Source organism: Saimiri boliviensis, chromosome 14, assembly GCF_048565385.1.
Source record: "Saimiri boliviensis isolate mSaiBol1 chromosome 14, mSaiBol1.pri, whole genome shotgun sequence".
In the NCBI taxonomy this organism is placed as follows: Eukaryota; Metazoa; Chordata; class Mammalia; order Primates; family Cebidae; genus Saimiri; species Saimiri boliviensis.
Window position 1 is genome coordinate 9542026 of NC_133462.1, and position 13560 is coordinate 9555585.

The window sequence follows — 13560 nt, forward strand, 5'->3', positions numbered from 1 at the left end:
GGTGCTGCTCCCTGCCCTCAAACTCCCCCCAGTTTTCTCACGGGGCTGTGACCAAAGGACCAGTCTCAGCACAGATCTCTTCCTGGTCGTTTACTGCTGCCCAGGAGCCCAGCTTCCTCCCACACAGCACCGGCCTCTGGTCAGGGAGGAGAGGAGCCCCCACACTGGGAAATCCTGGCCAAACCCAGCTGTCCGGAAGACAAGGGACAGAACCAAACTGTGTTGGAGGAACCCACACCTCACATTTGACGCAGCCACTGCATAGGCCCTGAGTTCCCTCCTGGGAACCAACAGACAAAACCGGGTCCTGCGCAGGGCACAGGGCTCACGCCTGGAATCCCAGCACTTCGGGAGGCTGGGGCAGGCGGATCACTTGAGGTCAAGAGTTCGAGAGCAGCCTGGCCAACATGGTGAAACCCTGTCTCTACTAAAAATACAAAAAATGAACCGGGCGTGGTGGCGGGTGCCTGTCATCCCAGCTACCCGGGAGGCTGAGACGAGAGAATCACTTCAACCCGGGAGACGGAGGCTGCAGTGAGTCGAGATCGTGCCACTGCACTCCAGCCTGGGCGACAGAGCAAGACTCTGTCTCAAACAAACCAACGAAAAACTGGGTTCTGGGGCAGAGGTAAACGGGTCACGCTCACAGGAAGGAATGCACCCACAGGCAGGCCACACCAGTCTCTGGGAGGGAGCGGCCTTACAGAGCCCGGGTCAGGCTGAGGTCTTTGGTGAGAGGGGTCACTGCATGACACCCAGGCCTTCTAGAGAACAATCCGTCAAACAGAACCGTCACGGCAGCCCACGGGCCGGCCAGTCCCAGTCCACAGAGCTGAAGGAACCCCTTCCCGGGGAGCCCAAGGCAACAGCAGTTTCCAAGCAGAAAGCAGGAGCAGCGGAGCCGCTGGGCGCCTCAGACACTGATGGTGCGGAAGACGGTGAAGCCCGACAGCGCGGTGCTGACCAGGAGCCCCGGGCACTGCGGGTGCCAGTGCAGCTCCTTGAGCTCCGTCTCGCCCTGGTGCACGAACAGCAGCTGCTGCGGGAGGTCGGCCAGCCCGGGGTCGGCCTCTGTGTCGCCCGCCTCAGGGTCCCTCTCCACGGCCAGGTCCCACTGTGTGATCTGGTTGTCTGCACCCGAGGCTGCGAAGACCCCGCTGTCCTGGGGATGCCACTCGACGGAGGTCACGGGGGCCATGTGCTGCTTGAAGGTGGCCACGGGAGAGCCAGACTACAGGGACAGGATGGGAATGATGGCTCTGAATGCCTCAGCCTGACTCCTGGGGGACGGCCCAGGCAGAACCCCAACCCCAACCCCAACCCCAACCCCAACCCCAACCCCTCTCCAGACTCAGGGTTCGGCCAGGGCCCCACCCCTTAAGCCCTCACAAGCCCAGAGTCCAGAAAAGGGACACAGGGTAATTCTGGCTGCTAAGAAGGCTGACCAGCTCAGGGGCTGCTGGGAATTGGGGTTCACCTGCAAAGAAGCCCTTCTGAAACCTGGGTCACAAAACCTGAGAGGTGGCTCACGCCTGTAATCCCAACACTTTGGGAGGCCAAGGGAGGCCGATCACCTGAAGTCGGGAGTTCAAGACCTGCCTGAACAACATGGTGAAACCCCATCTCTCCTAACAATACAAAATTAGTCAGGTGTGGTGGTATGCACCTGTAGTCCCAGCTAGTCAGGAGGCTGAGGCAGGAGAATCGCTTGAACCCGGGAAACAGAGGTTGCAGTGAGCTGAGCTCACGACATCGCATTCTGGGCAACAAGAGTGAAACTCCGTCTCAAAACAACAACAAAAAGAGGGCATGGCTCTCCCAGGGCTCCCCCGGCAGAGCCCACAAAGGCCTCAAAGCGGGCAGAGACACAAGCCCTGGAAGCCGACCCAAAGGAAGACTAAGACTGACAGCACTTTCACCACAGCACAGGCCCCGCTGAACCGGCCTCGCTCTCATCAGGAGAGGCAGCTCTGAAGTTCCATGGCCAAGAAGCCTGACCCTGTGCCCTGGTGGGCCAGGGGGATGGAATCCATCTCTAGGCTCCTCCCCAGGGCTGGTGCTATAAACATGATCAAACTGGAGGGGGAAAAGGAGGCCATGATGGCAGCCCAGGAAGGCAGAGCCACACAAAGCTGTGGCTTTGTCCAGAGGGATGCCAGACGCTGCTGGGCCTCTGGCCCAGTGCCTCTCCCAGCTCCACAACGTCACCCCTGGCTTGGCTGTCATGTCACACCAGCTCTTGTCCTTTCTGTGCCTCAGTCCTCCTACCACGAGCGAGCTGGGCCCCCATCCTCAGCTGCATCTACAAATCTCTAACTCCCTGAAGCTCTCAGCACGGGTCATACAGACAGCTGTACTTCTCCCCATGGGCAGATGGGGGCCGCAGTCTCTGCTGCCCTGGCCCTTCCATCTCGTCAGCTGTTCCCCTGGCAGAATGAGTGACCCCGAGTGGAGGGCCGGCACCCTTCCTCTTGCTGAGCCTCAGTTTCCTCATCTGGACAATGAAGAGGCGGGAATCTAGTTCTAAGGGCTTTCGCAGCTCTGGGTGTATAAAACCACTCAAGGAGGAAAAATCCTACAAACTCCAGGGCCTGCTGGGAGCAAGCTTCTCGAGCTCCCAGGTGTCAGGCTGGGAAAGTACCTTGAACTGCCGAAGGTCCCAGATCTTGAGGGCCCCATCATCCCCGCCACTGAGCAGGAAGGGCTCCCGGCGGCTCCAGCTGATGACATTGACATCCCCGTCATGGGCGGTGGCTGTGGTGAGCATGCAGGCCTTGCTAGGGACTGCCCGGATGTCCCAGATGCGAATGGAGGCGTCAGCTGAGCAGGAGGCGAACACCTAGGCAGGGCGGAGTCTGAGTGGCCCCGACGCCCCACGGCCCACGGCCCACGGTGAAGCCCAGGCGCCAGGAGGGGGCTACTCTCTTTCACTGTCCCCCTTCCTAGCACTTGGCGTGGAAACTACATCTCCGCCAAGCTCCCAGCTCTTTTCCCTTGGACCCAGGATTCTAGGTCCCTGGCACGAACCCCGTCAGAACTCGATGAGCAGACCCCCAGCCCGCCCTCACCGTGTCCTCGGTCGGGGACCACTGCAGGTCCTCCACAGAGCGCGTGTGGCCCACGAATGGCCGCTGGTCCACGCGCCAGGAGCTGCCGTCTGTGGGTGTCCAGAGGTGGATGTTCTTTTGACAGTCACCGGTCAGCAGGCGACCTGGCGAAGGGAGTCAGGAAATGACCGCGCCCCCCGCTGCCTGCAGTTCGCTCCCCTCCCTGGAGTCTAAGTGCCCCCACCTCGATGCAGACCCTGCTCCCCCGCCTCCCCTGAAGGGACTCCTGAACACCGCAGGGACTCACCAGGCACCCGGGGGGACCAGTCAAGGGCAAAGCCCTCGCCCATGTGCCCCGCAAAGGAGAAGATGGGCTTCATTTGGGCCTGCTCGTCCCGGAGGAAGGCGGCCAGGGCCTGAGGGTCCTCTACCACCTGCAGAAGCCGCCGCAGCGCAAACACCTCCACCTGACCCTTCTCCGACCACACCCCAGCCACAGGCTCTTCACCCAGCCATGACACCTGCAGAAGAGTGAGGGGGAAGGCTGATGTGAAGCAAGGAGAGAGGAGGATCCGGGTACTGACTGCAAGCTCCCCGTATCCCAGAGAACCAGAGGCACAGTTCCTCCCATCTCCCAGGCAGGGACTACAGCTCCTAGAAACCTGTGGGAAGGAAGTCACAGCCTGCCAAACCAGCGTGGTAACTTGGACGGCTCTCCACGGGGGTGGGGGTGGGGGGGGATGGGAGCGGGCAGGGGAGCTGAGGTGGGAGGATGGAGCTCCAAGATGCCTGGGAGTCGAGGCTGTGATTCCCGCCAGGCCACTGGAGTCTTTTCAGGCTCCTGGTCTCTGTAACCCTCTAAACGCTGGAAGGCCACAGGCTCAGTCCTTGGACCTCCTTGCCTCTGTGTTTGTTCACTAGGATACCCAGTCCAGCCACAAGGTTTCCAGTTACCCACTAGCCCTGAACTCTCTCCTGGACTCAAGATGCTTATTGCACTGATGGTTCAAACTTTTTTGTTTTTGAGACAGGGACCGGCTCTGTTGCCCTTGAGCATGACTCGCTGCAGCCTCAACCTCCTGGGCTCAAGTGCTCTTCCTACCTCAGCCTCCCAGGTAGTTGGAATTATGGATGAGCACCATCACATCCGGCTTTTAACATTTTTTTTTTTTAGCCAGGAGTGGTGGCTTACGCTGGTAATCCCAGCACTTTGGGACGCTGAGGTGGGCAGATCACCTGAGGTCTGGAGTTCAAGACCAGCCTGACTGACATGGAGAAATCCTGTCTTTACTAAAAATACAAAATTAGCCAGGTGTGGTGGTGTGCACCTGTAATCCCAGCTACTTGGGAGGCTAAGGCAGGAGAATCACTTGAACCCGGGAGGCGGAGTTTGTGGTGAGCCAAAATCGCGCCACTGCACTCCAGCCTGAGCAACAAAAACTCTGTCTCAAAAAAAAAAACAAACAAACAAAAAAAAAAACCATCATTTTTGCAAAGATGGGGTCTCACTTTGTTGCCCAGGCTGGTTTGGAACTCCTGGTCTCAAGCAATCCTCCTGCATGGGCTTCCCAAAGTGCTGGGATTACAGGCATGCGTGCTCAGCCTTGACCATTCAAACTTTTTTTTTTTTTTTTGAGACAGAGTCTCACTCTGTCACCCAGACTGGTGTGCGGTGGTGCGTTCTTGGCTCACTGCAACCTCTGCCTCCCAGGTTCAAGCAATTCTCCTGCCTCAGGCTCTGGAGCAGCTGGGATTACAGGTGCATGCCACCATGTCCAGCTAATTTTTTGTACTTTTTGTAGAGACTGGGTTTCACCATGTTGGCTAGGTTGGTCTGGAATTCCTGATCTCGGGTGATCCGCCCACCTCAGCTTCACAAAGTGCTGGGATTATAGGTGTGAGCCACCACACCCAGCTGGACTTTTCTAAAAACTGAAGGAGGTTGGGTGTGGTGGCTCATGCTTGTAATCCCATCGCTTTGGGAGGCTGAGGCAGGCTGATCATTTGAGCTCAGGAGTTTGAGACCAGCCTAGCCAACATGGCAAAAACCTTGTCTCTATTAAAAATACAAAAAATTAGCTGGGTGTGGTGGCAGGCACATATCGTCCCAGCTACTTGGGAGGCTGAGGCAAGAGAATGACTTGAACCCGGGGGGCGAAGGTTGCAGTGAGCCAAGATCGCGCCACTGCATTCCAGCCTGGGCAACAGAGTGAGACTGCATTTCAAAAAAAAAGAAAAATGAAAGACATGAGGAGATGTTGGGAGAGTTACGGACCTAGGGAATGGGTCGGGTGTGTTTCAGAAAACACAGGGCAGGCTCCTGGGACCATGTCTGCTCCTGGGACCATGCCTACCCGAACTCGGTTGATGCCACCATAGTGGGGCACCATGGCCAGCTCTAGCTTTGGCTTCCGCTCTTCTTCATCCTCTTCATCTTCCTCCTCCTCTTCGTCACTGCCCTCTGAGGGTGTGGGCTTAGTCCCATGCAGATTGTGCATATGAAGGATCATCAGTCTGGGAAAAAGTCAGGGGTGAGTTAGGCACTAGATTCCAGGATTCTTAGGAAGGAAACAGGCTGGAAACCCAGACTCCTGGGTCTGGGACAGGCAGCAACTGGAAGCCCTAACTCCTGGGTCCTGAGGAAGGGGCTGGAAACTGAGCCTCCTGGTCCTGCAAAAGCCTCGGGTCTTACCTGTTGCTCTGGGCACTCTCGGCCTGGGTCCCAGCACACAGGTAAAGTGCAAGAGGAAGCTCTGTCCGGTTGTCTCCCAGGTGATCCCGGACTATGTCAAAGCTGAGACAGGGGGCGCCTGGGGATGGAAGGAGGGGTTTACGAGCTAAGATTGGACAGTGAGATCTCAGTCCCCAGCTCCCTCATGGATCAACCGCCTCCGATGTGAAATCACCTCTCTTAGAGCCCAGCCTTCTCTTTCCGAGCACCTCTCAGGTTAAAGGCTCGAGATGTGGGCGAGAGCAGTGGCTCTCCCAGCACTTTGGGAGGCCGAGGCGGTCGGATCATGAGGTCAGGAAATCGAGACCATTCTGGCTAACACGGTGAAACCCCGCCTCTACTAAAAATACAAAAAATTGGCCGGGCGTGGTGGCATGCAAATCTAGTCCCAGCTACTCGGGAGGCTGAGGCAGGAGAATCACTTGAACCCGGGAGGCGGAGGTTGCAGTGAGCCGAGATTGTGCCACTGTACTCCAGCCTGGGCGACACAGAGAGCCTCCATCTCAAGAAAAAATAAATAAATAAATAAAAGGCTCGGGATCAGCCACCTCAAGACCCTGGAGTCCGGACTCTCAGCCCTACCAGTCTGCGCTCGGTGGTATAGCACATAGGCCTCCTCGTCCATGACCAGCTCCTCCCCTTCGCGTAGCGGCGGCCCCCGGCCGGGCAGGTAGACCTGGGCTGGGCCCTCAGAACTTGTGTCGCGGGACTCGGCCTCCATGGGTTCCCCGGTTTCACACGTGCGCCGCCGACCCTTGCGCGCCGCCATCTTTGAACCCTCTTACCGCCGACGCCCGGTAAGAGCGTCACTTCCGGGCTTCGCCTTCCGTCTTATGAGATCCGCCGTACTGCGCGGTTACCTTGGAAACCTCCGGGACCGCTAATTAGAGACGCTAGTGCGTAAAGGCGGGAGAACTCAGGTAATGGCGCCAGCGAGAGAAGACTGAGGATACGGAGAAACTCCATCTTCGCGTGACTTTGGGTGCTGTTCCTCGCGGTAGTAGCAAGGGCTTCTGGGAGTTGTAGTTCTAAGGGAGGCCTGTTACGCCCATCTTTCACTTTGATTCCCATTCTACTTAATTATTCAAATATGCAAATTTGCTCTCTCACTGGCAAAGAGACTGGGTTTCTGCTCCCTGAGGACCCATAAGGCCGGTTTCTTCTCCTCTCCCTGTTATGATGGCTTTAACTTATTTCAAAAATGCCTTCCTGTAGACAGGATGGATATTATCTGTAAGTTAGGCGGTTCAATGTACCCTCTAGGGGCAGTCAATTGCCTAACTAGACATTTGCATTGCAGCTCTGGTCAGCGAGCACTTAATCAGATAGTCCACCCTCTGGGGGCAGCTATTACAAGTGATTCGACTCTCTTTATCGTCCATCAGCACCAGCGGTTTGGCTAATTGACATAATGAAATGTTAGAAATAGATTCTCATTGGTGAGATTAACAGCTTTCAAGATAATGCGGATTGGCTGGGATATGTCAGACACTCTCCTAGCTTGCATGAACAGGATATTAAGAATCTAGCAAGCCTTGGTGCCTATAGCCATAGGAAATAAAACCATACCTTTGATTCTAATATGTTTTGACTCCGGGATCTATCTCACCACTCTCTTGGGGTCTCTATCTGTCCCAGTACCCTCTCGATTTCTCTTTTCAGGGTCTCTTCCCACTGCCTCTTTCTTGGTCTTTGTCTCCCCGCCTCCTTTCAGAGTCTCTGTTCTCTCTAATAATATCTCCTCTTCCCGTGGAAATTTTGTGTTTCTGTTTCCCCCAGAGAAGTTGAGGGGGGCTAACAGACACGGAGCTTAGGCTTGGACTGAGGAGGCATAAAAACATGGTTTATTCCAAACACTGCAATGTGGAATAGAAGAGTGGGAAGGGAGGTTGGTGAAGTGTGGACTCCCAGACCCTCCCCTCCGCAACCCAGCCCCAGACCCGGCTGGAGATCTGGGAAGAGGAGGCTTTTTGGAGGTCTGCTGGGTCATCACTGAAGGGTCGCAAATAAGGGTTGGATTTGGAGAGGATGTGGTTGGTGGCAAGTGGGGTGGTCGAGAGGTGCGGCAGGTTGGGAAGTTTTGGCTTGAGGGAGGTTGGGTTCATCACGGTGCAAGGGTTGGTGGGGCTTCCGTTGGGGACGTGTCCTAGGTCAGAGTAAAGAAAAGCGCCCGAGGGTTGAAGAGGAGGAGGGGGTGTCACGGTTTGATGTCAAGGGTCTGGTCGGGGCACAGTCTGGGGTTCGGGTCACAGTTTGGGGTCAGGGGTCACAGTCTGGGGTCGGATGACCATTTTAGGAGTCGGATGTCACAGTCTGGGTCAGGGGTTTCTGTGTGGCGGGGCCAAGGTCTGGGGTCACAGTTTGGCAAACGCGTCTCACAGTTTTGAGTCCTGATGGATGAAAGGTTAAAAACGGGCTTCCCCGGAGGCGTGGCTGGGGCCGGGGAGCTGCACAGTGATGTGGGGGCCACGGCCCCGGGCATGGAGGTGGGACTCGGGAGTGGCGTGACCCCCCACCTCCCGCCCCATCTGGTGACGTTAAAAAGCCCTTGTCGGGTTTAAAAAAAAGTCCAGTGGGCTCCGAAGCCCCCGCCCCCTCGCTCTCAGGCTGGGTGATAATTGGGGGACCAAATCCTCTTCGGCTCGCGGTTCCTTCAGAACGAGGGGGCACAGGACGCTGCTCCAGGCGGGGTCCGGCCAGTTCCGCTGCTTTCCTTCCCAACCCACGCGGGTCCTATCCACTGCGGGCGCCCCCTCGGGCCGTGGCCTGCGCTGACCAAGGGGGCGCGGTGGGGCCCCCGGGGCCGCGTCATACCTCGGACTCGAGGCTGGAGAAGTGCGCCGAGCCCCTGCGGGTGCCCAGGTCCCCGCCCCGGTGTCTCCGGTGGGACGCTGTGGGCAGAGGCGGCCCCCAGTGTGCCGCGTGCGGGCACCTGCGAGCGTGGCGGGAGGGCCCGGTGAGCCTGCGCGCCTGGGCGGCGCGGGGGCACGAGCTGAGGTCCTCGAGCGAGCGCGAGGTGGGAGCGGGCGGCGGGAGGTCCCAGCCCCCCGCGGCGCGCCGGTGCCGGTGGTGGTGGGGTGCAGCGGCGGCGGGCGTGCGGTGGGAGGCCCGCGGGCGGTGTGGGTGCGACCGTGGACACCCGCAGCGGGCCCGGCGTCGGGGCGGGGGCCCCGCGGCCCAAGGCGGAGGCGGCGGCGCCCACCAGCCGCCGTCCAGGCCGTCATGCGAGCAACTGAGATGGCGCGGCGGCGGCAGCAGCTCCAGACTGGCGCAGTGGCGGCAGTGCCAGGCGGCAGGACCGCTGCGCGGGGGCAGGTAGTCCCAGCTCCCGGCGCGCCAGCCCCCGAGCTTGTCGACCGACCAGTAGCGGCCGGGCGGGGGCCCGAGGCGCTCGGCGTATGGGTAGGGGAAGTCGGCGAACCACCAGGGCTCCAGGCCTCCCAGCGACGCGCCGCCCAGGCTCTCCGAGTCCTCCGAGTCCGACGGCGACGGCTCGAGGTCGAGGTAAGGGCAGGGGGGCGGCGCGGCGCGGCATGGGGGCGGCGCAGCTGGGGCTCCTCCGCCCGTGCCCCCCGCGCCGCCCGCGCCCCCCGCGCCGGGTCCCAGCAGGGGCTGGCTCTCCGGATCCGAGCGTGGCCACCGCGCGGGCGCCGGCGGGCTCTCGTCCTCGAAGGCCAGGCGGCAGAGTGGCGGCCCGACGGCGGTGGCCGCGGCGGCAGGGGGCGCGGGCGGCGACGGGAAGCCGGGGAAGGCGCCGGCGGGGGGCTCGGCGGGCTCCTTGTCTCGCACGATGGCGAAGTAGGAGGGCGGCGGCTTCTGCGGGGGCTGCGCGGCCGGCGGGGACAGCGGGCGCCCGGCCGCGCCCCGGGGTGCGGCGCGCGCCTCGCCCAGGCCCAGGCCCAGGCCCTGCGGCTCGATGGGGCCATAGTAGCGGTGGAAGCCGTCGGCCAGGCCCGCGCTCCCCGGCGGCCCCGCGCCCTTGGTCCGGCGCCAGCGGTCCACGGGGGCGCGCTCGCGGGGCACGAAAGGTGCGGGCCCGGGCGCCGGCCGCGGCGCGGGGTACGCGGGGCTGGGTAGGGGCTGCGGCGGCGGCGGGGGCTTGGCGGGCGGCGGGGCGGCCTCGGCGCTGCAGCAGCTGTACATGCCCTGCGGGCCCGGGGACAGGACGAGGTCAGCCCGGGGTGCCCGGGACGCCTGCCTGCCTCCCCACTTTCCCCCTACCCCGTGCCTCCCTCCTCTCTATTTCCCTGCCTGCTTCTTTTTTCTTTTCTTTTCTTTGAGAGGGAGTTTTGCTCCGTCGCCCAGGCTAGAGTGCAGTGGCACGATCTTGGCTCACTGCAATCTCTGTCTCCCGGGTTCAGGCAATCCTCCTACCTCAGCCTCTAGAGTAGCTGGGATTACAGGCGCCCCCCACCACGCCCGGCTAATTGTGTTTTTAATAGAGATGGGGTTTCACCATGTTGGCCAGGCTGGTCTTGAACTCCTGACCTCAGGTGATCCGCCCGCCTCGGCCTCCCGAAGTGCTGAGAGTACAGGCGTGAGCCACCGCGCCCTGCTTCCCTGCCTGCTTCTCCCGCTCTCTTCTCCACTATCCCTATCTCGACCCGCAACTCCCCATCTCCGCCCGGCTTTACCTTCTTCCTTCCCCCTTCCATCTCCCCACATCTCCCGCTTTCGGCCTCCCTCTCTGACCCGTACCCTGGAGAAGGCCAGCAGGAAGTCCATGCGGTGGGTGGGTCCCAGGCAGTGTCGCAGCCGCCAGTACACCAGGTGCTCCCAGGCGAAGACCAGCAGGGACAAGCCCATGGCCACCAGGAGCATGTAGAAGACGCCCGCCATGTTGTCGATGTCCAGCTTGCTGCTCATCACCTCGATCTTGTCATTGTGGCAGATCCCGGAGAGCCACAGCCGCTCCAGCATCTCGATCTCGTCTGGGGAGGGGCGGTCAAAAGTAACCTACCATGAGCACCCTCGGATGACCCTCGCCGGTGAGGTGGGAATATAAGCCCTTCCTTAGCCCCTTCCTCCCTCAGACCCTGGTGTCCGGGTTTTTGCCCATTTCCTCCCCGGAACCCAGGGGTCTCGCCCTCCCCCTCTCCACTGTAGAAATCCCTGCGCGAAGCCGCACCGTCCCCCAGGAACTGCAGCAGAGCCAGGTCGATGGGCCGCTTCCAGCGGGAGCCCTTGTGCAGGGCGATGCCGTAGCCTGTCGTGGCGAAGACCTTGCCGGAGCCGATGGTGACAAGCTTGCAGCCCTCGTCCTTGCGGGCCATGTAGTTGAGCACCGCAGCATCATAGATGAAGGCATCCAGCTTCCTGCGGGGAGGGGGAGTGGAGGGCAGGGTCAGTCCCACCCAGATGCCCTCACTGCCAGGCCTGGAACCTCCTCACCTCTAATCTCCAACCGCTCCAAATCCTAACCGGCCCTGAGCTCTTGAGCAAATCATTGCACTTCTCTGTGCCTCAGTTTCCACATCAGAAAAATGGGCATGGCAGCAGTATCTCCCTTCAGAGTTGCTGCAAAAGTATATTTTGTTTTGAGACGGAGTCTTGCTCTGTCCAGGCTGGAGTGCAATGGCACAATCTCAACTCACCTCAACCTCTGCCTCCTGGGTTCAAGCCATTCTCTTGCCTCAGCCTCCTGAATAGCTGGGATTACAGGAACCCACCACCACGTCCAGCTAATTTTTGTATTTTTTTTTAGTATAGATGGGGTTTCACTGTGGCGGCCACGCTGGTCTTGAACCCCTGACCTTGGGTGATCTGCCCGCCTCAGCCTCCCAAAGTGCTGGGATTACAGGTGTGAGCCACCGTGCTTGGCACAGAAGCATGTATTTTAAGACATAGGGTCTGGCTATGTCGTCCAGGCTGCACCGGAAATCCTGGGCTCCAGCGATCCTCCTATCTCAGCCTCCCATCTCAGCCTCCCCAGGAGCAGGGACTACAGGCAAAGGTTAGATAGTACCTCATGGCAAAGGAGGTGCTGGAGAAGTGCTAGCTGTGACTGTTAATCAAATAGTTACTCTTTAGTCCTCACCATATCCCACCAAAGGTTCCATTTACTCTTGCATTTTAAAAAAAAGGATTGAGACCGGCCATGGTGACTTATGGCTATAATCCCAGCACTTTGGGAGGCAAAGGCGGGTGAATCACCTGAGCTCAGGAGTTTCAGACCAGCGTGGCCACCACAGTGAAACCCCATCTCTACCGAAAATACAAAAATTAGCTGGGTGTGGTGGTGGGCACCTGTAATCCCAGCTACTCTGAAGGCTGAAGCAGGAGAATTGCTTGAACCTGGGAAGCAGAGGTTCCAGTGATTCGAGATCATGCCACTGCACTGTAACCTGGGTGACAGAGAGAGATGCCATCTCAAAACAAATAAATAAATAAAGAGGAAGATTCAGGCTTAGAAGGGGAAATGGGGAAAAAATAATGCGAGTGAATGGTCACTTATATTGTGCCAGGCATTGTTCTATGTAGTCTAAGCACTCTTTATTTTTTCCCTGAGACAAGGTCTCACTATGTTGGCCAAGTTGGAGTGCAGTGGCACCATCATGGCTCACTGCAGCCTCGACTTCTTGGGTTCAACCCATCCTCCTGCCTCAGCCTCCTGAGTAGCTGGGCTACTGGCACACACCACCACACCTGGCTAATTTTTGTATTTTTTGTAGAGACAGGTTTCTCCATGTTGCCCAAGCTGGGCTCTAACTCCTGGGCTCAAGTGATCCTCCTGCCTTGGCCACCCAAAGTGCTGGGACTATAGGTGTGAGCCTGGAGGGAGATAACAATTTTTTTCAGATGGGGAAACACAGACTTAGACACATACCTTAACTTGCTTGGGTTCTCCCACTAGACCTTGATTTTTTTTTTTTTTTGGGGGGGGTGGTGGATGGAGTCTCTCCCTGTCGCCCAGGCTAGAGTGCAATGGCGCAATCTCAGCACACTGCAATCTCTGCCTCCCGGGTTCAAGTGATTCTCCTGCCTCAGGCACCCAAGTAGCTGGAATTACAGGTGCTCGCTACCATGCCTGGCTAATGTTTTGTAGCTTTAGTAGAGACGAGGTTTCACCATGTTGGCCAGGCTGGTCTCGAACTCCTGACCTTGTGATCCACCCGCCTCAGCCTCCCAAAGGGCTGGGATTACAGGCATGAGCCACTGTGCCCAGCCTCATTAATTTTTTTCCTTGAGACTGAGTTTTGCTTTTGACCCCCAGGCTGGAGTGCAGTGGCCTGATCTCAGTTCACTGCAACAACCTCCATCTTCCAGGTTCAAGAGATTCTCCTGCCTCAGCCTCCCAGGTAGCTGGGATTACTGGCATGCGCCACCACACACAGCTAATTTTGTATTTTTAGTAGCGATGGGGTTTCATCATGTTCACGAGGCCGGTCTTTAACTCCTGACCTCAGTTAATCCCCCCACCTCAGCCTCCCAAAATGCTGGGATTACAGGTGTGAGCCGCCTCGCCTGCCCTAGGCCCTAACACCAGCAGGGCTGTGGCGTTAGTTCTCATGGATGCATTTACCGTGGGACATACCACTATCACTCTCATTTACAACTACTGTCATTTTACCTTTATTTCTGTGGTTGTTTGATTAATCTCAACCTCCCTCTTGAGACTGCAAGCCCCTCAGGGTCACAGTTGCTCTCGTTCTCAGCTGTGGTTGGGGTACAGTTCCTGGCACATAGAATGGGGTTCATAGATATTTGCGGAATAAATGAGTGAATAAATGAATCCACATCAAGGAATACTGTGTAACTCTTCTGTGGTATCAGATAAATGCT

The 13560-nt window shown here is 58.5% G+C and overlaps 2 protein-coding genes across 2 annotated transcripts in view; both read right to left on the reverse strand.

Moving 5' to 3' along the window:
- Positions 1-75: 75 nt before the first annotated feature.
- GRWD1 (glutamate rich WD repeat containing 1) lies at positions 76-6774 on the reverse strand. The gene is made up of 7 exons (XM_003940311.3): positions 6361-6774; positions 5740-5857; positions 5402-5561; positions 3355-3568; positions 3069-3211; positions 2642-2839; positions 76-1231 (listed from the first exon to the last, which is right to left on the reverse strand). Exons 1-7 carry the CDS (start codon positions 6545-6547, stop codon positions 914-916), a joined length of 1338 nt encoding a protein of 445 aa, XP_003940360.1. The 5' UTR covers positions 6548-6774; the 3' UTR covers positions 76-913.
- Positions 6775-7605: 831 nt separating this feature from the next.
- GRIN2D (glutamate ionotropic receptor NMDA type subunit 2D) overlaps positions 7606-13560 on the reverse strand; it is a 57493-nt gene continuing 51538 nt past the window's right edge. Inside the window, exons 10-12 of the mRNA XM_074386117.1 lie at positions 10907-11094; positions 10477-10709; positions 7606-9924 (exon numbers count right to left, since the gene is read on the reverse strand). Of these exons, the coding sequence (XP_074242218.1) occupies positions 8587-9924; positions 10477-10709; positions 10907-11094 (1759 nt within the window). The 3' untranslated portion in view covers positions 7606-8586. The remainder of the gene's footprint in view (positions 9925-10476; positions 10710-10906; positions 11095-13560) is intronic.

Coding starts and splice junctions, on each gene's coding strand:
- GRWD1 (XM_003940311.3), bottom strand. CDS start 6,547: ATGGCGGCGCGCAAGGGTCGGCGGCGCACGTGTGAAACCGGGGAACCC. Junction 5,562..5,739: donor GAGAGTGCCCAGAGCAACAG/GTAAGACCCGAG, acceptor ACTTTTTCCCAG/ACTGATGATCCTTCATATGC. Junction 1,232..2,641: donor GGGACCTTCGGCAGTTCAAG/GTACTTTCCCAG, acceptor CTGTCCCTGTAG/TCTGGCTCTCCCGTGGCCAC.